This window comes from Watersipora subatra, chromosome 4 (assembly GCF_963576615.1).
Source record: "Watersipora subatra chromosome 4, tzWatSuba1.1, whole genome shotgun sequence".
Taxonomy (NCBI): Eukaryota; Metazoa; Bryozoa; class Gymnolaemata; order Cheilostomatida; family Watersiporidae; genus Watersipora; species Watersipora subatra.
In genome coordinates this window covers 42924121-42949658 of record NC_088711.1, presented here as the reverse complement: position 1 = coordinate 42949658, position 25538 = coordinate 42924121, and the positions used below count along the sequence as shown (strand labels likewise).

At 34.4% G+C, this 25538-nt stretch overlaps 1 protein-coding gene across 2 annotated transcripts; it reads left to right on the top strand.

Annotated features, from left to right (window-relative positions):
• The first annotated feature begins 6964 nt into the window (after nt 1-6964).
• Nucleotides 6965-25321, top strand: LOC137394860 (uncharacterized). Of its 2 annotated transcripts, none has more exons than XM_068081635.1 (7): nt 6965-7054; nt 7712-7905; nt 9662-9849; nt 10074-10304; nt 22307-22384; nt 23858-23935; nt 25094-25321. In XM_068081635.1, exons 1-7 carry the CDS (start codon nt 7028-7030, stop codon nt 25111-25113), a joined length of 816 nt encoding a protein of 271 aa, XP_067937736.1. In that variant the 5' UTR covers nt 6965-7027; the 3' UTR covers nt 25114-25321. The 2 variants fall into 2 exon arrangements, with proteins under 2 accessions (XP_067937736.1, XP_067937735.1); XM_068081634.1 differs by lacking the exons at nt 22307-22384; nt 23858-23935; nt 25094-25321 and adding exons at nt 10757-10834; nt 12447-12524; nt 13640-13932.
• Nucleotides 25322-25538: the final 217 nt, after the last annotated feature.

Here is a 25538-nt window from a genome sequence, read left to right as displayed (position 1 = left end):
TGATTTGATTGTTGCTTGTTGCTAACAATGAACTAGCTGCAAGCTTGAATGAGCTCTACTTACATTAACACGTTGCAAATGCAGTATAGACACTCTCTGGATTATAGTATGCTCATTGTAATGTGCTTGTTTTCTGAATAAACTTAAAATTTAATGATAATTCAATTAAAAATTGACAAAATAATGCTGTTTTATTTTGTGTCAACAACCATAAGAAAAATCATTTTATTTTCTGTTTGTGCTCTCTGGCCGTGCGTGCATTGTTAGAACGTTGAAATTCACATCACTTAATGTGCAAGCAATTAAAATAAGAGCTTTGATGGCTATCAACATTCAGCCATCATTGCCTGATAAGCATGTAGTTGAACAAAAATCATTGGTTAGTCCGCACTTCACAGTGAGCTATTAAGTCACATGACTGTGACAGGCAACTAACAACTGATCATGTGACTGATTGAAAATAATGAAATCTGTGTAGTCATAGTTCACTATAGCCACACTTGTAAACTTGCACAGTAGAATAATTTTTGAATATGATGGAAACTACAACATAACTTTGTGTTTGTAGTGGTCATATATAGTTTATATACAGTATCATCAAACGTCGGGCTATCATCAAACTTCAATAATCTTCCAAGGAATTTAATTCAGCCTAACCCAGTAAAAGACTACAGGCTGTCATAAACATAGCATGTGATATATAATATGATTAAGCCAGGTGTTATAGCTGTGATATACTGTAATCACACAAAAATTTATATTTTAACTGGGAGAACATGAACTGCGAACATTTAACTGCAAGTACTAATGGGTGCATAAAATAACTTGAGACTATAATAAATCACATGGGTGCACATGAGCCCACATGGAAACAACTGGAGTCCATATAATTAAATCTTAGCACGTAGAAATGCATGAGATCAGTTGTAGGTGCAAGAGAAAGTATGCTAGTCTCACACAACAGACACCACTCACGGGCAATTTAGGTTATGCAAAACCACCATCAATGGCATGAAACCATTATCAAGCATTTTACTATGACCAAAGCCAATATTACAACCAACTATGAGACCCGAATGAACCATACAGAACATAATCAAACGCATGAAACTGTAAATGTGCATACGAAGCCACAATCAAGTGCATGAAAGAATGATAGCAATGGACTGAGATTGGATGCACACATGTATGTATACCATAAAGCACTGTAGCCAAGTGAAAGTATGTAAGACCACAGACTGTCATGATCATAGCATGTAATATATAGTATAATTGAACCATGTGTGCTATAGCTATGATTTACTCTAACCACATATATTACTGAATACTAGTACTCTTGACAGCCTTATGCACTGTGAGAGATTGGCATGAGTAATCAGCATGTATATAATTTTTCAAAGGTGGTGGAGTCGGAGTTGAAGTACTGGTTTGTGAATCGGAGAGTCTGGGTTCAATTCCTGAGCAAGACAATTTAATACTTTTAGCGTCGCTTCAAACAAACGAACATTGCTTTTATTATAGTAAAGATTGTTGAGAACTGAAATCGGCAGGTGCTTGTAATAGCTAGGCTCACCATCGCCATACTCTACATAAATATAAAGTAAATTACTAGAATATCAGTAGCTTTCCATAAATATATTTGAAAGTGTGTGGAATGTTGAGCAGTCACTTTAAATTAGCAAATGTAATAGGCTTTTTTTGATTAAATTAATTGTCATATTGCCGATCTGAAAAGGCGGACCCAAAAAAATTTGCATTTGCAGCATACAGCAGTAGGTGTATATTATCCTAGTGTTCTAATTTAGAAAAACTCAATTTCAGTTTATGCTACATTAAGATAACACTAGCCGAATGCTTGACGTTGCACAGATAACAAAAACATCTTATAAACAGTGACAGGTAATGTAGTTGCTGTTGGCTAGGTTCACTAATTAGTCAATGGCAGAAGTAACAGATTGGCTAATTTGAGTAACTTAAGCTAGTAATATAAGCTTGTCTAAATCTTTACTATAATAAAAGCTAGCTATAATAATGAAACCAGATTACTATGCTTACTTAGCTGCACCAATCTGCTAACATGAGTGCTAGAGTCTTCCATTACAAGGGCAACCGATTGCTTTTCTGAGACCAGCATTGCTGCTATATTATTTGATATAGTTGATTATCTGGGGAACAGAAAACCAGACTGCGTGAGTCAATTTGTACTGCGTGTGATTTGACTGCTGCTAGCAATGAACTAACTACAAGCTTTAATGAGCTCAACTTACGTTGACATGTCATTATAGAGATTTGATGTGAGTGTATTCACAATAGTTAAGATGCCAGCAACTAGAGTGAAAGCTTACATGACTGTCAGCTGTTCAACCATCAGCATATTTTACACATTCAGTTAAACTGAACAAACCAATTGTGTACATGGCTGCACACAAAGATGTGCAATAGTGAATGACTACTATTTTTGCTACCAATAGCCAACCATACAGTAAAAGTCAGTATTAGTGAGTTGCATATAGCTAGTAGGTATGGTTGAGTTTACTATTAGTAATAGGTATAAAGCAGTTTCTTACTTTATATATATTCCTGTTATACTTTTAAATAATAGCGCCATAACGTGAAAATGTTATCCAATTATATTATACTCATAAACAATCAGAATACAAATTACATTTGAATAATTTCGAACACCACACATTTATGACATCATTTCTCTCTCCTAAACAACATTGTGATCTGGTATCATAATAAACACCTCGCTGTTGCACTCTTGTAGTCCAAATTTTACTCATATTATCTGAAAGTAGTACCCATAACACTAAAACTAGCACTTAATGTTTTACAGAAGGATGAGAGAAGTGTGATAAACCTATTACACTTTTAAATACTAAGACAGTGTTCATCTTATGATGTACATAAAAGCTTTGTTTAGCTTGTCTTGCCTTCGTAATTTAGTATTTTAACACTGAGTAGGTAACTCTTTTGCGGAACAGTACATGCTGTAGGATTGTCCCTGCTACGATAGCCTATTAACCTAGCACAGCTGTGGCCTATCAAAGTAAATGACCATTAGATGCCATAGCCTGAATTTCTACTGTGTGATTACTGAGTTACTACTAAATGCTATAGCTGGAGTTCCTGCCTTTAGGTAGTCTAAGATTTTTGCCTCTGAGGCAATTGACCAACATGTATTATACACAGTCTGCTCCATGATTGCTTGTTAGCCAATAGATGTAATCGACAAACTTGTCAGTTGGCAAATGTGTTTTATAACACAATGTTTACTCTATTGGAGCAAAAAAGTGAGAGTGTATATTTGACTCGTAACATGCATTTTAAAATAATACCCCATCCAAAACGATCCATTCGTTTCTAAATGTAAAGACATTGTTATTGTATAATAGGAACACCAGTAATCATGGCATTAGTTGCCATGATTACTGGTGTTCCTATTACTGGTGATTACCATCATGGCATTACTGGTGATTACCATCATGGCATTGTTCCTCCATAATCTTGTTTGGTTAAAACGTTATGTACAGTTATCAGTTGACTGATCGACGTTGCGCCGTTATGCGAGGATTAGTTTTGCTTCAGTTGAATACACATTTTCTTATGGTAAAGCTGGTCGTTACCTTTGCAAGCAATTATTGTTACGGTAGTTTACCACGCAACACAAAATTTTGGATTAAAGGTTGTCTTCTCATGTTTTTATTTTTAGTGTTAAATGTTCCCCGTTTGTTAATACAAAGAACAATAGTGTTGACCGATTTTTAAAGGCCGAAGCTGTCAGTCTTAAAAAGAGCCATTGTTGAGCAGAGTGAAAACCCGACATTCAGTCGAAATTCTCCATTGCGCTCAGTTTATTCGTTTTGTTCTTATGAAAGAGGGAACAAACGCTTGTCATACTACTTATTATTATTTATAGGAACTGGTTTTATCATGCCATTGGTAAGTCTTATTCCGTCTTTAAGTTAGATGAATAATGTATGTTTAATCTTTAATATTTTGCAGCGTATCTCTTCATTTTTTCCTAAATAATTTTGCTTGTCTTTTCTCTTACATAGCAGAAGCACGTTACAGAAGCTAAAATCTCCTGTTGTGCTTTAAAGTAAAATTTTTTTGGTGTTTTATTCTTTAAATAATCATGCTGAATAGTTTTCAAATGATCGATACAAGGCATTAGTTTCAATGATTACATCCTAGTTAAATATTTCTTTAACATTAAAGCAGGATACATCTAAGTGACCGGATTTGACAGCTTGATCTGAGAAAAATATATATGTGTTCACGTATTGCTGTTCTGTTTGTGCGGTTCATTGTCAATTTTTGTCAATTTTAGTTGTGAATGAAGCTACCACCCTATATTTCAATTCAGAGGATATGATTTTAATGCACTATGAATGCCATATAAAATTAAATGTATCATTTTGTGGCACACTTGGTAATCTGTAATAAACTTGATAATTCTGATAATTTATATCTATTTAAAGAAACGATGTTTGATGTTCAAAAACTTGGTTCGATATCAAATTTTGCAACCATATGATGAACATTTTGTTGGGACAGAAATATTGGATGACTGAGGCCATACGTGAGCCTTGCTATCAGAAGGAAATGACATCTTATGTAAATTATCGCACGGGCATCAAGATGGATGAACTGCTATTTGGCAAGCCCGTCAAGAAGCAAGCCATAAGATCGCTGTGCTGAGAGACTGCCTTGACTGCCAATCTGTAGCCAAGGTTCAGATAATTTTTTGTCTGCCCATCAGTTTGTTGCTAGTCAGGCTGGTGTTCAACTGTCATCCTAACCCTAAATGTTCTCTACTGTAACCATAAGTTTCAAATTATCACTTCACAAACATCAAAAAGTCCGGTATTTTAGTCATAGTTTATTTTCTTGCAGACCCTTAGAAAATCTCGTAGTCTTGGTGATCAGAGTCTAAAAAGAGCGGCTGGTAGTTCAGTTCTGGTGAGTAATATGATTGTGCTAGTAGGCCTCTGATTTTATTCTTATTTGTAACCACAGGTGTCCTTTAGCGGGGATATTGCTGAAGCCGAGACCGGGCCGTAGTCTACACACACAAAAAACAACAAAGGTCCACGTAGTTCTGAGCAAAAACAAAAGTATCCATCCAAATATCTCACCAATCCGATGAGCAGCACACACAAAAACTAAACCAATCGACAGCGCCACCCATCATGTCAAAATATTTCAAGTTTTAAGTCTTGTCTTGCACAACTCACCTTATGGTTTGTCAAAATTTGTCCCAAAGTCCTTATTAATTTGAGACTGTCTAATATCCGTTTTAGAAATGGTCGCCGCTAGCCTAACCTAACGTTCTGATTCAACATCTTAGTAACTATCGGGGCATTGCTGAGTTCTCCCGATCTTTTTGAGTCCCTCTTAAGTTTTGTTTACAATAGCGTTAACCCGATGTTGATTGGTTTTTGCATGCTTACGAAAGATTCAAAAAGATCAGGAGCACTCAGCAATGCCCCGATAGTTACTAAGATGTTGAATCAGAACGTTAGGCTAGGCTAACGGCAACCATTTCTAAAACGGATATTAGACAGTCTCAAATTAATAAGGACTTTGGAACAAGTTTTGACAAACCATAAGGTGAGTTGTGCAAGACATGACTTGAAACTTGGAATATTTTGACATGATGGGTGGCGCTGTCGATTGGTTTAGTTTTTGTGTGTGCTGCTCATCGGATTGGTGAGATATTTGGATGGATACTTTTGTTTTTGCTCAGAACTACGTGGACCTTTGTTGTTTTTTGTGTGTGTAGACTACGGCCCGGTCTCGGCTTCGGCAATATCCCCGCTAAAGGACACCTGTGTTTGTAACACATTCACTCCTATGCAACAAACTGGTTCACATCGCAAATCACTCACAAAAATGTAGCTGTACACTAAAGAGTAATGACTGACGATTGTCTATGCTTATACATAACTTTTTCTGTATTACCATATTTAAAAAGAGGTAAAGCCACTCTATGTTATTGAAACCAATAAGGAGCAATTCAGAATGATCTGCTCTGCAATTTTCTGTAGGCCTATATTATATTTTGCCAACTTTTTTTTATTGTTGAAGATGGAGACCGGGATAATTTTAAATTACTGGTGCTGGTGTAATAACCAGAGTTGTATAACACTGTCACGTTCATGATGTAGATTTTCTTGCAACGCCAGTATTTCAAGACCAGTTATTATTTTAGAAATTTGCTACAATTGCCGACTTACCTAGTTTGCTAAAAGTTTGTCTGAATGGAATGTGAGGTAAATATAATGATTTTTACAATTGAGCCTATTACTATGGTGGCGAATTTTAATGACCAGCGCGATGTCAATAAAACCGGTGCTTGGAGTTTAAAGTTTACATATGACAAAAACATATTTACTCTGCAATAAAAGTTGTTTCTTTTTAATTTGAGAATATTTTAAAAAGAAAAAATTTTCTACAGAGAACAACAACAATAAAACTGAATGATACCTTCGGACGCATTACTATCACAACCTCAGTGACCACCGAAAAATTTATTTTAGCTTTATTTTCTAGATTACTATTCATTATATTGTACAGTTTATGATAGAATAACATGTGGAGATTGTGAAAATAAAATCTTTCGTAAAATTACATGTTAAAGCATATTTTTAAAGCATATAATCTCAATTGAATTTGGCAGAAGTACTCAAAGAGTGAGACATGCGCTGCAGATGGTTCTCTAAGAATGAACTCTGTGTCTCAACTGCTTATGGAGTCGGTTATTCCTCTTGAAGTTCGAGCAGCCATGGTATGTTCATTTGTAAGTTAGAATAGAATGTGATCTGTACTAGTTTTATAACTTGTTACTGTATTCCTTCTAACAATGAGGATTTTATGTAAATAAACTGGTTTGGTAATCATACACTTACAGAAAGATGCCATTACAATGGGTATCTTTGGGCAAGAGTATGAAAATTTGGTTAGATCCAAGAATTTCTCTAAACTCTCTAACTACCAAATTGATGTGTTGGTGACAAACATGATGGCTAGTCAGAGGTTCATAAAGGTATGTCTGTGTAACTTGTTTCTCTTTAGATTGTAGGTCTTTGTTCTGTAATTTATATAATTAGACGTTAGAGTTTTTGTATAATGATAATTCTCCATGTTATAATAATATGGTTACTCCGTTATTAGGTGTATTTTATGTTGATAATAATGTGTTTACGACGGTTGCTGCATTTTAAGTTATTCTAATCTTTTGTTAACTAGAAAACCAAATGACTAGGCAGGAATTGCTAGTGGTGGTTACTAAAGAGTCGACCATCATTCTCATTTCTAGCATGATTAAGTTTCTCTGAATTGAAGGTTTATGTGTAAAAAAATTGATATGAACCTGTTAGAATATCAACATTAGTACATCTATTCAGGACTACAAGTGTGTACCTCACTTTTACCCATACAAACACTTAACAAACTACATTGGTCAATATAAACCTATACAATTCTTACTTTGTAATAAAAAGGAATTTTTGACAGTCTATTCATAATAATGTGCTATCATGGAGTTAGCTTTTGCAGCTCTAGTTTGTACATATGGGATATTGTGTAATAATATGTCTGTTCCAGATCTCTTTAAACATCCAAATATCTTCAAACCGATTTGATTCTCTCTTGTATAACAGTTGGATGAACTCCAGTTCTTAATATATTTCTTGTGTTACAGGCTGCCTTAAAATGTAGGAGGGCTAAGATATCTGATAGGGGTTTTATTCGTCTAATGAGCATCACAACAAGACTGGTACTGGATAGGATGGTTGGGAGAAAGGCCAGAAACAAATTCAATCAACACGTACATGGGACCATTAGTGACATGTCTAGGAAACAGTGGCTGGCTCTGACGGTGCTGACTAGATCCAGGTGTGTTAGATGAGCTTTGATAACTCGATATTTCAATCTGAAAGTGTATAAACAGACGTTGAGTATGAGTTGTGATTCAGCTAAATTTTCACTTTGAGATGTTTAGAAGTATTAACAATTTTCTGGTACATTAATATAAACTATAACATTTAGTGTATAGAAAAACTTGATTGCGATTAAGAGGCTCGAAAGGAAAGTATGTACTGAAATGATCACTAGTTGGTATAGTTGATATCAGCTATTGTGTTCAAATTTCAGCTTCACGCGTCTCTATTTTTTTGTTCTCGTTGCGACTATAGACGTCATAATCGCACTTTCGCTTGACCTAAGCATTTAATTGCGATCATGTTTTCTCGATATTATTCTTGAAATGTCCAGGCAGTCAGACCATCTCAGACTGCAAAAACAATCACAAATGATGGGAAAATATCGATACTTTCGGATAAAATCTACTAAACGCTTTAGTAGATTTTAGTCCATTTTAAATCATTTTAACAATCCTAATTGAAGTCTGAAGGAACTGTAGAGAAAGACAACTCCACGAGTTTTTCGGATATAAGTCAATTTAAATATAAGATTCTTTTATGGTTTTCTTTTCTAATATTTACCCTTAAATGCGATGCCGTGAGAATTCCTCAAACATGTCATTGCGAAAAGAAAACTTACTTTGTTATCGGGATTTTACTTTGTACGAACATTAAAATACATGTAAATTGCCTGCTCTGTTCCAAGATATTTCCAAACTCATCCCTTTGGCTAACAAAAAGAAAAAACTAGACTTCACATTTTAATTTGTTGGCTCTATCATAACGGTAGTATTATTACTTTGCAATTTGTCTCAGTTTTCTGCTCAATTTCACTGGTTTTATAGAATGAGATTGCGGTATTATACAATACGTTGATAATAAATGCCTATATTAGACGTCCATTTACAACGATTCGTTTATTTCTTTAGACAACAATGTCTACTCTGCAAAGTAAAACTAATAGCAAATATTTTATACGTCTACGATAAAGCAAAATAAGAATATATTTTTATTATAAAAGAGTATAACTTTTTTTATTATAATTTTTATTATCTACCTGTTTGTAGTCTACCTGTATCCAGGAGTCAAGGTTAGGATAAAAAATAGCTTTCGGCAATACTCTCCACTGGTGACATTTAGATTGGTAGACCGATGCTGTAACACCGACACTAATCGATCGCCTTAAAGTGTTTACATGTATTAGCATTTGCGCAGCTACCTATTCTCTGTTTTATCGACGCATCTGATGATCTGTTGCGACGAGCTAAAATTTCATGGAAGCTGTGTACAAGTATATAACGCTTTACATAAGTCATTTTTCTCACAAGTGCGCCGAGATATGTTATTATTCAAATCAAATTTGAGAAGTTGCCCTTACTTGGCTCTTAACTTTATATAAAATTTTGTACGTAGTATAAAGTAAAAACTTTGCATAATTTTTTCACGTTATCTAGAATTTACATTTTATATGTTATAGGAGCGTTTATAGTATGACTCTTTTTATGGTTTTCTTCCCTAATATTTACCATTAGATGCAATGCCATGAGAACTCCTTAAACATGTCACTTTGATTGTGAAACAAGAACTTTCTTTGTTTAATTTCTTTCCTTTCACGCAGTAAAAAAGAAGTGATAAAAAGTTAAATTTTGATAAGTTTTCTTGTTTCATGCTAAGAAAGGTAAAACTATCCAGACAGTGTTCACATTTTCAAGTGAAGTTTATTTATTCAGAGTTGTGACCAGGACACCTCCAGCCTTTCCTCGTAAAAAACTACGGAGACGTTTTCCTCGTGTTTCTGACAATGAATCTAGTGGTTCAATCCTTTCCTTCTATAATCCTCATTCTGACAGCTCACCGATTTCCTCTGATTCTGATCTTACCAGCACTCATTCATTCTCTGAAGACTGCATTCCCCCAGGTTTGTGATAACAATGTTTTTCATTGTTTTGTTGGTTTCAGTTGATTGTTATTTTATTCTGTGTAGCTAAACCTTTTTTTGTTTTATATTATTTCCACATAAAGCTTGTTTTAATTTTGAATGGTGATTTTCTTGTGATTGGTGAGGTGCAACACGTAGTCATCATGATTGGCTGATTGCAATAGATGTTCTTTTTAAAATTTGCTAATACCGCTCTTTTTTAGTCCCTGAAGATGCAGTTGTCATTGTACTAGAGCTAGAGGGTGATGCTCAATATTGGACATCTTGTAATGATCTAATCGGTGTAGACATCAATGATTCGTCCACATACGATCATGAAGAGATCATTGATGATGCTGGTAATTCTTTGGAGTTTGTCACTGATATACCAAAGGCTTCTCTCACCTCTTCCATACCATCTGACTTAGAACCAAGTACCTCTGCAAGAGCAGATGGTAAGATCTAAGTTATCCATCAAGAGGTGTACTAGATTACTTATATCACTTCTACTTGTGACTTTCTCTACTACATAATCAATCCATTTACTTAGTTCTAATAAATATACTATATTATCAACTGATATCCCACCTCCTGTGTATTAAGTTTTACTATCTGTTGTAGTCTCCACTTTTCATTTCTCCAGTTCTATTATTTTATTATTATTATCATTACTTTTATATTTGATGGAATTTGTTGTTGTATTATCTTTATATATCTTTTTATCTTTAGTTAGTAGCTGAATATATTTATTGTTTTTACTAATAGAATTATACTAGATATGATGACATACCATACTTTGTAATATATTCTACATAATTACTAAGTGTTGAGAGACTAGTAATCTCTCTGTATCATTTTTATGGGGAGGTAGTAATTAGTTGCCTTATCTTTTGTGTTCATTTCATAGTTGCTGGGAGAAAAAGGAAGTTGTGCTCACGTGTTAGTGATGGAGATGAAAAGCGTAGCAGAATCATTACACTGTCTGGTATGTTTGTGTTTTAACTATCGGGAGGTATACAATAATGCCTCAGATGAAGAGAGCATTATTCACTGTAGTTGCATGCTTTGCAAGTGTTCAGAGTTGCCCGCTGCCGACGAATACGTACCCTAATGTTTCAACGAATCGGAGTTGCACTATATAGATTTTTCCAAAATTCCCAATGGGAGCCTTAAAATAAAACTTATTAAGTTGATTCGCCCTTTGGGTCGCAGTAACTTTTCAATTCATTTGTAGTCAACTAGTTACACTAAAAAGTAATTATTTCATCACCCTCTTATGAACAACCCATCTTTGACATGGAAAGGTTAATATAAAGGTAAAAAGACAAGCAGAGACAACACTGAGTAGTAGTAGAACATTTTTTTAGCAGAGACTTGCATGGATGTACACTGAAATTTGTTTACTTCCATTGTGGAGAGTTTGGCGTAATATTATTGACTCGGCTCCATCAGCAGTGAGCGCTTCTATGATATTAAAGTACTCTCACAGTGAATGCCTTCACATAAATTTGGTAAAGCAAAATGCATTTTACCATATCTATGATTCGGAAGGGACTCAAATCAACACATTTAAAGAATTTAAAGGCGTTGATTGTCTGAGTCACCCCTCCTCAGTTACCCCTCTTCAGTTACCCCTCAGTTATCCCTCCTCAGTTACCCCTCCTCAGTTACCCTTCCTCAGTTACCCCTCCTCAGTTACCCCTCCTCATTTACCCCTCCTCATGCCAATTCCGAAAAAATTATCAATATTTTTTAAGTTCAAAAAATTTTTCATAACTCAATAATTAAATCTGTTTTTGTTGTTATTAATGTTGTTAAAATCTGTTTTAACCCGCAGTAAATATGATCAGTAGAAGATTCTCCACAAATTGGGTGCCAATAATGACTTCAATATCGACAGATTATTTTGTTGTCATAATCGCTGTGGTTTGTGTGACGAATGTGCCTGATAAGATTGATCATTTCTTATGTGAAAAACTGTTTAAAAAATGCTGACCCTGAGGACATCGATGTCGCCAAATGCTGATCTCAGTGACAGTAATGTTGCTCTGCTTGTGGGAGAGTGCAAAATATAGGTAACATTATGTTGCTACACGAAAGGGTTAATATTATACTTGCTGTACCTTATTGCTGGTATAACCATAATTTACTCTCTCATGTATCCAGCACACATGTATATTGTGTTATATTGTAGCATAGGTTTAAATGTGCTAGATGATAGAAGCTGTTTAATGTACAGACATTTTCTATGTACTGACATGGCCCAGTCTGTATTAATACTAACAACCTTCGGTCAACTCTAGATAGCATTATTCTCCCTAGTTGGCTCAGTTATGCTTTTAGTAAAGAGAAAAACTAAGAAATTTCAAATGCTAGCACTATTGGGAATTCTGGAGTCGTGACATTTAAAAAAACTCCAGTGCAAACAGCAAAGTTTTTTGTGTTTTTAACAAGGCTACTCTGGGAGATGTGGTATGTTATACAGTAATAAGATATAGTAATTGATATAATAGAGAGAAAGATTCTATTAGTCTCTCTGTGTCTTTACTATTTGGAGATAGATATTAGTTGAGTTATAATTTGTGTTCATTTTATAGTTGCTGGGAGAAAAAGGAAGTCGTGCTCACCTGTTAGTGATGGAGAAGTAAAGTGTAGCAGACTCATGACACCGTCTGGTATGTTTGTATTTTAACTAACAGAGTTATGATAAAATATACACGATATAATGATATAACTTGATGACCATGATATAGATAGCCTCATTATCTCCAGTTGACTTAAGCTGCTTGTAACATAAACTATAAATGATTTATTTTTACCTTTACATTAAAAAGATTTCATGTTATACGATTAGTAAAATACATGTACAGTAGTCTAATTCGTTCCGAAGTCTCTCACGACTCACCCATTTGACCCTTCAAAAAGAAAACACTAGACTCAATTTTTTAATGTATTGGCTGTATCGTAACTAGCATTATTGGTTTGTATCGACAGCTTTTCTTCTTTTTTCTTACCACTTTCACTCGGTTTATGGTCTATGATTGCAGTCATTTTACAATAAAAGCGCACACTTCCAACGTTCATTTACCATGATTTGTTTTTTCTAAATAGCAGACTATTCTGCAAAATAAAAAAGAAATGTTTATAGGCTTACAATAAAGTAAAACAGAAGTATATTTTATTATTTTAGGATCGGCGTCTATACGTCCTTCAATTTGTCCTTCAATTCAGTTCAAAGTTAGGAAAAGTGGTCGCTTTCGACCATACGCCAACTCGTGATATTTAGATTTGCCAACCGACATTTTAGCACCTGCATAAATTCTGAATAATTTTACAGCTGCTGATTTTCTGCGCTCTATCATGCTCTGACCTTCTCTCACAGTGCACTAGACAGCCAGGGTGCATGCATATATAATAGAGATGTATGTTGTTTTCTCCTTTTGTGTGCTGTAGAAAAGACACCGATATTTTTGAGGCCGACTTAGGATATTCTTGTTATTCAAATTGAATTTGAGAGCTTTCATCGACTTGACACTTTACGTTATGTGGAATATTTTACGTAGTACCAAGCAAAAACTCTCCATAAATTCTTTACATTATCTGGAATTTACATTATAGGAGGTGTACGTTAAAGGAATGTGTACTGCACAGGGGAGAAAAAACACTAAAAGTTTAAGTTGCCAGCGCTATTAGAAACACGAGCGTTGTAAAACATTTTATTGCCTAAAACATACTCAAAGTTAAGTAGCATGTGTTTTTATTATTCAGCTTATACATTTGTTAAATACAGGTGGAAGAGATGGAGCATGATTGAACCTCCTCAGTGATAGCCATTTGGCTGAAACACAGTGTCAACTGAAAGAATGATGAGGGAAAGTTATAATATCGGGAGCATGACTAGAGTCTGGGTGGTTCAAGTGACAGCAGTCTAGTTGGAGTTGTTTGTCATCTCCTTTTCACATAAAGGGCGTGGTTGAGTCATAGCAAGATAATGAGTTGCTGTATATATGGACCTGAGGTTAACAGTTGAGACATGTGTACATGAGTGTACATGATCAGTAAAGATATTTAACAATATTTGTGTGTACCATGTTCTATATTCTCTTATGCCTTGCATGTTTAATATTTATTCCTTGTATACTAAGGTGGTAATTAGCTACTAAATATATTATATTGTTCACTTTTATAACAATTGTTCTGTTCTTCATCACCATTTTCAAACAGTGATTTGTCGTACGAAATTTTGAGCTATGTAATGATGAACAAAGACCACATAACTTGGTAAACACAAAGACTAGATGCTTAGTTACAAACTCACAGTGCAGAACTGCTGCAGGTGCTGATCTACAAAACCTGACCTAGTAAATTCCTCAGACCTGTCAACTACTTGGTAATCCTATATGGTGGTCAATTAGGTTAAATTTAACTTTTTATAGTTCTGGTCCTATTTCGCTGATCAATGGCAACTGTTTTGATTCATTTGTTAAGTTACCAACTTACCATTTTACATACGTTGTTGTCCAATTAATAATAACAGTTTGTACATGTATGTATAATAGCTGTAGTTATCGGCACTTACCGAAAAAGGACACAACTCCAGGTTTGATAATATATTTAGCTGCACCATTCTGCTCCCGTGAGTGCTAGTGTTTCATGTGAAGGGCAAATTCTTATTCCTCTGGAACTCACATTGCTATTATGTTAGTTGATATGCATGTAACTGATTATCCGGGAACAGAGAACTAGACTGTGTGAGAGTTTGTGCTGCGTGTGATTTGACTGCTGCTAGCAATGAACTAGCTACAAGCTTTAATGAGCTCAACTTACGTTGGTTGACATGTCATTATAGAGATTTGATGTGAGTGTATTCATAATATTTAATATACCAGCAACTAGAATGAAAGCTTACATGACTGTCAGCTGTTCAACCATCAGCATATTTTACACATTCAGTTAAACTAAACAAACCAATTGTGTACATAGCTGGACACCAAGATGTGTAATAGTGAATGACTACTATTTTTGCTCCCAATAGCCAACCATACAGTAAAAGTTAGTATTAGTGAGTTGCATATAGCTAGTAGGTATGGTTGAGTTTACTATTAGTAATAGGTATAAAGCAGTTTCTTACTTTATATATATTCCTGTTATCCTTTTAAATAATAGCGCCATAACATGAAAATGTTATCCAATTATATTATACTCATAAACAATCAGAATACAAATTACTTCTGAATAATTTCAAACACCACACATTTATGACATCATTTCTCTCTCCTAAACAACATTGTGATCTGGTATCATAATAAACACCTCGCTGTTGCACTCTTGTAGTCCAAATTTTACTCATATTATCTGAAAAGTGGTACTTATAGCACTAAAACTAGCACTCAATGTTTTACAGAAGGATGAGAGAAGTGCGATAAATCTATTACACTTTTAAATACTAAGACAGTGTTCATCTTATGATGTACATAAAAGCTTTGTTTAGCTTGTCTTGCCTTCGTAATTTAGTAACACTGAGTAGGTAACTCTTTTGCGGAACAGTACATGCTGTAGGATTGTCCCTGCTACGATAGCCTATTAACCTGACACAGCTGTGGCCTATCAAAGTAAATGACCATTAGATGCCATAGCCTGAATTTCTACTGTGTGATTACTGAGTTACTACTAAATGCTATAGCTGGAGTTCCTGCCTTTAGGTAGTCTAAGATTTTTGCCTCTGAGGCAATTGACCAACATGTATTACGCACAGTCTGCTCCATGATTGCTTGTTAGCCAATAGATGTAATCGACAAACTTGTCAGTTGGCAAATGTGTTTTATAACACAATGTTTACTCAATTGGAGCAAAAAAGTGAGAGTGTATATTTGACTCGTAACATGTATTTTAAAAAAATAACCCATCCAAACCGATCCATTCATTTCTAATTGTAAAGACATTGTTATTGTATAATAGGAACACCAGTAATCATGGCATTAGATATTGTTCCTCCATAATCTTGTTTGGTTAAAACGTTATGTACAGTTATCAGTTGACTGATCGACGTTGCGCCGTTATGCAAGGATTAGTTTTGCTTCAGTTGAATACACATTTTCTTATGGTAAAGCTGGTCGTTACTTTTGCAAGCAATTATTGTTACGGTAGTTTATCACGCGACAACAAATTTTGGATTCAAAGTTGTCTTCTCATGCTTTTATCTTTAGTCCTAAATGTACCCCATTTGTTAATACAAAGAACAATGGTGTTGACCGATTTTTAAAGGCCGAAGCTGTCAGTCTTAAAAAGAGCCATTGTTGAGCAGAGTGAAAACTGACATTCACTCTAAATTCTCCATTGCGCTCAGTTTATTCGTTTTATTCTTATGAAAGAGGGAACAAACGCTTGTCATACTACTTATTATTACTTATAGGAACTAGTTTTATCATGCCATTGGTAAGTCTTATTCCGTCTTTAAGTTAGATGAATAATGTATGTTTAATCTTTAATGTTTTGCAGCGTATCTCTTCATTTTTTCCTAAATAAATTTGCTTGTCTTTTCTCTTACATAGCAGATGCACGTTACAGAAGCTAAAATCTTCTGTTGTGCTTTAAAGTAACATTTATTTGGTGTTTTATTCTTTAAATAGTCATGCTGAATAGTTTTCAAATGATCGATACAAGGCATTAGTTTCAATGATTGCATCCTAGTTAAACATTTCTTTAACATTAAAGCAGGATATACTATCTAAGTGACCGGATTTGACAGCTTGATCGGAGAAAAATATATATGTGTTCACATATTGCTGTTCTGTTTGTGTGGTTCATTGTCAATTTTTGTCAATTTTAGTTGTGAATGAAGCTACCACCCTATATTTCAATTCATAGGATATAATTTTAATGCACAATGAATACCATATAAAATTAAATGTATCGTTTTGTAGCACACTTGGTAATCTGTAATAAACTTGATAATTCTGATAATTTATATCTATTTAAAGAAACGATGTTTGATGTTCAAAAACTTAGTTCGATATCAACTTTTGCAACCATATGATGAACTTTTTGTCGGGACAGAAATATTGGATGAATGAGGCCATACGTGAGCCTTGCTATCAGAAGGAAATGACATCTTATGTAAATTATCGCACGGGCATCAAGATGGATGAGCTGCTATTTGGCAAGCCCGTCAAGAAGCAAGCCATAAGATCGCTGTGCTGAGAGACTGCCTTGACCGCCAATCTGTAGCCAAGGTTCAGATAATTTTTTGTTGCTAGTCAGGCTGGTATTCAACTGTCATCCTAACCCTAAATGTTCTCTACTGTAACCATAAGTTTCAAATTATCACTTCACAAACATCAAAAAGTCTGGTATTTTAGTCATAGTTTATTTTCTTGCAGACCCTTAGAAAATCTCGTAGTCTTGGTGATCAGAGTCTAAAAAGAGCGGCTGGTAGTTCAGTTCTGGTGAGTAATATGATTGTGCTAAAAAAGGCCTTTGAGTTTATTCATATTTGTAACACATTCACTCCTATGCAACAAACTGGTTCACATCGCAAATCACTCACAAAAATGTAGTTGTACACTAAAGAGTAATGACTGACGATCATCTATGCTCATACATAACTTTTTCTGTATTACCATATTTAAAAAGAGGTAAAGCCATTCTATGTTATTGAAACCAATAAGGAGCAATTCAGAAAGATCTGCTCTTCAATTTTCTGTATATTATATTTTGCCAACTTTTTTTTATTGTTGAAGATGGAGACCGGGATAATTTTAAATTACTGGTGCTGGTGTAATAACCAGAGTTGAATAACACTGTCACGTTCATAATGTAGATTTTCTTGCAACGCCAGTATTTCAAGACCAAATATTATTTTAGAAATTTGCTACAATTGCCGACTTACCTAGTTTGCTAAAGGTTTGTCTGAATGGAATGTGAGGTAAATATGATGATTTTTAAAATTGAGCCTATTACTATGGCGGCGAATTTTAATGACCAGCACGATGTCAATAAAACCGGTGCTTGGAGTTTAAAGTTTACATATGACAGAAACATTTACTCTGCAATAAAAGCTGTTTCATTTTAATTTGAGAATATTTAAAAGAGAAAAAAATTTTCTACAGAGAACAACAACAATAAAACTGAATGATACTTCTGGACGCATTACTATCACAACCTCAATGACCACCGAAACATTTATTTTAGCTTTATTTTCTAGATTACTATTCATTATATTGTACAGTTTATGATAGAATAACATGTGAAGATTGTGAAAATAAAATCTTTCGTAAAATTACATGTTAAAGCATATTTTTAAAGCATATAATCTCAATTGAATTTGGCAGAAGTACTCAAAGAGTGAGACATGCACTTCAGATGGTTCTCTAAGAATGAACTCTGTGTCTCAACTGCTTATGGAGTCGGTTATTCCTCTGGAAGTTCGAGCAGCCATGGTATGTTCATTTGTAAGTTAGAATGTGATCTGTATTAGTTTTATAACTTGTTACTGTATTCCTTTTAACAATGAGGATTTTATGTAAATAAACTGGTTTAGTAATCATACACTTACAGAAAGATGCCATTAGAATGGGTACCTTTGGGCAAGAATATGAACATTTGGTTAGATCCAAGAATTTCTCTAAACTCTCTAACTACCAAGTTGATGTGTTGGTGACAAACATGATGGCTAGTCAGAGGTTCATAAAGGTATGTCTGTGTAACTTGTTTCTCTTTAGATTGTAGGTCTTTGTTCTGTAATTTATATAATTAGACGTTAGAGTTTTTGTATAATGATAATTCTCCATGTTATAATAATATGGTTACTCCGTTATTAGGTGTATTTTATGTTGATAATAATGTGTTTACGACGGTTGCTGCATTTTAAGTTATTCTAATCTTTTGTTAACTGGAAAACCAAATGACTAGGCAGGAATTGCTAGTGGTGGTTACTAGAGAGTCGACCATCATTCTCATTTTTAGCATGACTAAGTTTCTCTGAATTAAAGGTTTATGTGTAAGAAAATTGATATGAACCTGTTAGAATATCAACATTAGTTCATCTATTCAGGACTATAAGTGTGTACCTCACTTTTACCCATACAAACACTTACCAAACTGCATTGGTCAATATAAACCTATACAATTCTTATTTTGTAATCAAAAGGAATTTTTGACAGCTAATTCATAATGATGCGCTATCATGGAGCTTGCTTTTGCAGCTCTAGTTTGTACATATGGGATATTGTGTAATAATATGTCTGTTCCAGATCTCTTTAAACATTCAAATATCTTCAAACCTATTTGATTCTCTCTTGTATAACAGTTGGATGAACTCCAGTTCTTAATATATTTCTTGTGTTACAGGCTGCCTTAAGATGTAAGAGGGCTAAGATATCTGATAGGGGTTTTATTCGTCTAATGAGCATCACAACAAGACTGGTACTGGATAGGATGGTTGGGAGAAAGGCCAGAAACAAATTCAATCAACACGTACATGGGACCATTAGTGACATGTCTAGGAAACAGTGGCTGGCTCTGACGGTGCTGACTAGATCCAGGTGTGTTAGATGAGCTTTGATAACTCGATATTTCAATCTGAAAGTGTATAAACAGACGTTGAGTATGAGTTGTGATTCAGCTAAATTTTCACTTTGAGATGTTTAGAAGTATTAACAATTCTCTGTTACATTAATATAAACTATAACATTTAGTGTATAGAAAAACTTGATTGCGATTAAGAGGCTCAAAAGGAAAGTATGCACTGAAATGATGTCACTAGTTGGTATAGTTGATATCAGCTATTGTGTTCAAATTTCAGCTTCACGCGTCTCTATTTTTTTGTTCTCGTTGCGACTATAGACGTCATAATCGCACTTTCGCTTGACCTAAGCATTTAATTGCGATCAAGTTTTCTCGATATTATTCTTAAAACATCCTGGCAGTCAGATCATCTCAGACTGCAAAAACAATCACAAATGATGGGAAAATATCGATACTTTCGGATAAAATCTACTAAACTCTTTAGTAGATTTTAGTCCATTTTAAATCATTTTAACAATCCTAATTGAAGTCTGAAGGAACTGTAGAGAAAGACAACTCCACGAGTTTCTCGGATATAAGTCAATTTAAATATAAGATTCTTTTATGGTTTTCTTTTCTAATATTTACCCTTAAATGCGATGCCGTGAGAATTCCTCAAACATGTCATTGCGAAAAGAAAACTTACTTTGTTATCGGGATTTTACTTTGTACGAACATTAAAATACATGTAAATTGCCTGATCTGTTCCAAGATATTTCCAAACTCATCCCTTTGGCTAACAAAAAGAAAAAACTAGACTTCACATTTTAATTTGTTGGCTCTATCATAACGGTAGTATTATTACTTTGCAATTTGTCTCAGTTTTCTGCTCAATTTCACTGGTTTTATAGAATGAGATTGCGGTATTATACAATACGTTGATAATAAATGCCTATATTAGACGTCCATTTACAACGATTCGTTTATTTCTTTAGACAACAATGTCTACTCTGCAAAGTAAAACTAATAGCAAATATTTTATACGTCTACGATAAAGCAAAATAAGAATATATTTTTATTATAAAAGAGTATAACTTTTTTTATTATAATTTTTATTATCTACCTGTTTGTAGTCTACCTGTATCCAGGAGTCAAGGTTAGGATAAAAAATAGCTTTCGGCAATACTCTCCACTGGTGACATTCAGATTGGTAGACCGATGCTGTAACACCGGCACTAATCGATCGCCTTAAAGTGTTTACATGTATTAGCATTTGCGCAGCTACCTATTCTCTGTTTTATCGATACATCTGATGATCTGTTGCGACGAGCTAAAATTTCATGGAAGCTGTGTACAAGTATATAACGCTTTACATAAGTCATTTTTCTCACAAGTGCGCCGAGATATGTTATTATTCAAATAAAATTTGAGAAGTTGCCCTTACTTGGCTCTTTACTTTATATGAAATTTTGTACGTAGTATAAAGTAAAAACTTTGCATAATTTTTTCACGTTATCTAGAATTTACGTTTTATATGTTATAGGAGCGTTTATAGTATAAAACTCATTTTATGGTTTTCTTCCCTAATATTTACCCTTAGATGCAATGCCATGAGAACTCCTTAAACCTGTCACTTTGATTGTGAAACAAGAACTTTCTTTGTTTAATTTCTTTCCTTTCACGCGGTAAAAAAGAAGTGATAAAAAGTTAAATTTTGATAAGTTTTTTTTCTTGTTTCATGCTAAGAAAGGTAAAACTATCCAGACAGTTCTCACATTTTCAAGTGAAGTTTATTTATTCAGAGTTGTGACCAGGACACCTCCAGCCTTTCCTCGTAGGAAACTACGGAGACGTTTTCCTCGTGTTTCTGACAATGAGTCTAGTGGTTCAATCCTTTCCTTCTATAATCCTCATTCTGACAGCTCATCGATTTCCTCTGATTCTGATTTTACCAGCACTCATTCATTCTCTGAAGACAGCATTCCCCCAGGTTTGTGATAACAATGTTTTTCATTGTTTTGTTGGTTTCAGTTGATTGTTGGTTTCAGTTGATTGTTATTTTATTCTGTGCAGCTAAACCTTTTCTTGTTTAATATTATTTCCACATAAAGCTTGTTTTAATTCTGAATGGTGAAGCGCAGAACACACAGCATGTGATTAGTTGATCACAATGCGTGCTTCTTGTGATTGGTGAGGTGCAACACGTAGTCATAATGATTGGTTGATTGCAATAGATGTTCTTTTTAAAAGTCGCTAATACCTCTCTTTTTTAGTCCCTGAAGATGCAGTTGTCATTGTACTAGAGCTAGAGGGTGATGCTCAATATTGGACATCTTATAATGATCTAATTGGTGTAGATATCAATGACTCTTCCACATACGATCATGAAGAGATCATTGATGATGCTGGTGATTCTTTGGAGTTTGTCACAGATATACCAAAGGCTTCTCTCACCTCTTCCGTACCGTCTGACCTAGAACCAAGTACCTCTTCAAGAGCAGATGGTAAGATCTAAGTTATCCATCAAGAGGTGTACTAGATTACTTATATCACTTCTACTTGTGACTTTCTCCACTACATAATCAATCCATTTACTTAGTTCTAATAAATATACTATATTATCAACTGATATCCCACATCCTGTGTATTAAGTTTTACTATCTATTGTAGTGTCCACTTTTCATTTCTCTAGTTCTATTATTTTATTATTATCATTACTTTTATATTTGATGGAATTTGTTGTTGTATTATCTTTATATATCTTTTTATCTTTAGTTAGTAGCTGAATATATTTATTGTTTTTGCTAATAGAATTATACTAGATATGATGACATACCATACTTTGTAATATATTCTATATAATTACTAAGTGTTGAGAGTCTAGTAATCTCTCTGTATCATTTCTATGGGGAGGTAGATATTAGTTCCCTTATCTTTTGTGTTCATTTCATAGTTGCTGGGAGAAAAAGGAAGTTGTGCTCACGTGTTAGTGATGGAGATGAAAAGCGTAGCAGAATCATGACACTGTCTGGTATGTTTGTGTTTTAACTATCGGGAGGTATACAATAATGCCTCAGATGAAGAGAGCATTATTCACTGTAGTTGCATGCTTTGCAACTGTTCAAAGTTTCCCGCTGCCGAAGAATACGTACCCTAATGTTTCAACGAATCAGAGTTGCACTATATAGATTTTTCCAAGATTCTCAATGGGACCCTCAAAATAAAACTTGTTAAGTAGACTCGCTTTCGGGTCGCGGTAACTTTTCAATTCATATGTAGTCAACTAGTTACACTAAAAAGTAGTTATTTCATCACCCTTTTATGAGCAACCCATCTTTGACACGGAAAGGTTAATATAAAGGTAAAAAGTCAAGTAGAGACAGCACTGAGTAATAGCACAAAATTTTTTTAGCAGAGACTTGCATGGTTGTACACTGAAATTTATTTACCTCCATTGGGGAGAGTTTGACTGAATATTATTGACTCGGCTCCATCAGCAGTGAGCGTTTATATGATGTTGAAGTACTCTCACAGCGAATGCCTTCATATAAATTTGGTAAAACAAAATGCATTTTACCATATCTATGATTCGGAGTGGACTCAACTCAACACATTTAAAGAATTGAAAGGCATCAATTGATTGTCTGAGTTACCCCTCCTCATGCCAATTCAATTTTTCATAACTTAATAATTAAATCTGTTTTTGTTGTTGTTAATGTTGTTAAAATCTGTTTCAACCCGCAGTAAATATGATCAGTAAAAGATTCTCCACAAATTGGGTACCAATTATGACTTCAATATCGACTGATTATTTTGTTGTCGTAATCGCTGTGGTTTGAGTGACGAATGTGCATGATAAGATTGATCGTTTCTTATGTGAAAAACTGTTTACAAAATGCTGACCCTGAGGACGTCAATGTCGCCAAATGCTGATCTCAGTGACAGTAATGTCGCTCTGCTTGTGGGAGAGTGCAAAATATAGGTGACATTATGTTGCTACACGAAAGGGTTAATATTATACTTGCTGTACCTTATTGCTGGTATAACGATAATTTACTCTCTCATGTATCCAGCATACATGTATATTGTGTTATATTGTAGCTTAGGTTTAAATGTGCTAGACGATAGAAGCTGTTTAATGTACAGACATTTTCTATGTACTGACATGGCCCAGTCTGTATTAATACTAACAACCTTCGGTCAACTCTAGATAGCATTATTCTCCCTAGTTGGCTACGTTATGCTTTTAGTAACAAGAAAAACTAAGAAATTTCAAATGCTAGCACTATTGGGAATGCTGGAGTCGTGACATTTAAAAAAACTCCAGTGCTAACAGCAAAGTTTTTTGTGTTTTTAACAAGACTACTCGGGGAGATGTGGTATGTTATACAGTAATAAGATATAGTAATTGATGTAATAGAGAAAAAGATTCTAGTAGTATCTCTGTGTCCTTACTATTTAGAGGTAGATATTAGTTGAGTTATAATTTGTGTTCATTCTATAGTTGCTGGGAGAAAAAGGAAGTCGTGCTCACCTGTTAGTGATGGAGAAGTAAAGCGTAGCAGAATCATGACATCGTCTGGTATGTTTGTATTTTAACTAACAGAGTTATGATGAAATATACACGATATAATGATATAACTTGATGACCATGATATAGATAGCCTCATTATCTCCAGTTGACTTAAGCTACTTTGACTACTTAAGCTATGTTTGTACAGTAGACACTCCTACAACATAAATGATATATGATTTGTTCTTGGAACCTTTGCGTTAAAAAGATTTCATGTTATACGATTAGTATAACACATGTACAGTAGTCTAATTCGTTCCGAAGTCTTTCACAACTCACTCATTTGACCCTTCAAAAAGAAAACACTTGAGTCAATTTTTTAATGTATTGGCTGTACAGTAACTAGGATTATTGGTTTGTATCAACAGCTTTTCTTCTTTTTTCTTACCACTTTCACTTGGTTTATGGTCTATGGTTGCAGTCATTTTACAATAAAAGCGCACACTTCCAACGTTCAGTTACCATGATTTGTTTTTTCTAAATAGCAGGCTATTCTGCAAAATAAAAATAATAAATGTTTTATACGTTTACAATAAAGTAAAACAGAAGTATATTTTATAATTTTAGGATCGGTGTCTATACGTCCTTCAATTTGTCCTTCAATTCAGTTCAAAGTTAGGAAAAATGGTCGCTTTCGACGATACGCCAACTCGTGACATTTAGATTTGCCAACCGACACTTTAGCACCTGCATAAATTCTGAATAATTTTACAGCTGCTGATTTTTTGTGCTCTATCGCGCTCTGACCTTCTCTCACAGTGCACTTGACAGCCAGGGTGCATGCATATATAATAAAGATGTATGTTGTTTTCTCCTTTTGTGTGCTGTAGAAAAGACACCGATATTTTTAAGGCCGACTTACGACATTGTTGTTATTCAAATTGAATTTGAGAGCTTTCATCGACTTGACACTTTACGTTATGTGAAATATTTTATGTAGTACCAAGAAAAAACTCTCCATAAATTCTTTACTTTACGTGAAATTTACATTATAGGAGGTGTACGTTAAAGGAATGTGTACTGCACAGGGGAGAAAAAACACTAAAAGTTTGAGATACCATCGCTATTAGGAACACGAGCGTTGTAAAACATTTTATTGCCTAAAACATACTCAAATTTAAGTAGCATGTGTTTTTATTATTCAGCTTATACATTTGTTAAATACAGGTGGAAGGGATGGAGCATGATTGAACCTCCTCAATGATAGCCATATGGCTGAAACACAGTGTCAACTGAAAAGATGATGAGGGAAAGTTATAATATCGGGAGCATGACTAGAGTCTGTGTGGTTCAAGTGACAGCAGTCTAGTTGGAGTTGTTTGTCATCTCCTTTTCACATAAAAGGCGTGGTTGAGTCGTAGCAAGATAATGAGTTGCTGTATATATGGACCTGAGGTTAACAGTTGAGACATGTGTACATGATCAGGAAAGATATTTAACAATATCTGTGTGTACCATGTTTTATATTCTCTTTTGCCTTGCATGTTTAATATTTATTCCTTATATACTAAGGTGGTAATTAGCTACTAAATATATTATATTGTTCACTTTTATAACAATTGTTCTGTTCTTCATCACCATTTTCAACAGTGATTTGTCGTACGAAATTTTG

What these genes read in the sequence shown, in the direction of transcription:
- LOC137394860 (XM_068081635.1), top strand. Translation starts at nt 7,028, where the DNA reads ATGATGGCTAGTCAGAGGTTCATAAAG. An exon ending in TACCTCTGCAAGAGCAGATG is followed by an intron (nt 10,305 to 22,306) that starts GTAAGATCTAAG and finishes TTCATTTCATAG; the next exon opens with TTGCTGGGAGAAAAAGGAAG. An exon ending in CAGAATCATGACACTGTCTG is followed by an intron (nt 22,385 to 23,857) that starts GTATGTTTGTGT and finishes TTCATTCTATAG; the next exon opens with TTGCTGGGAGAAAAAGGAAG.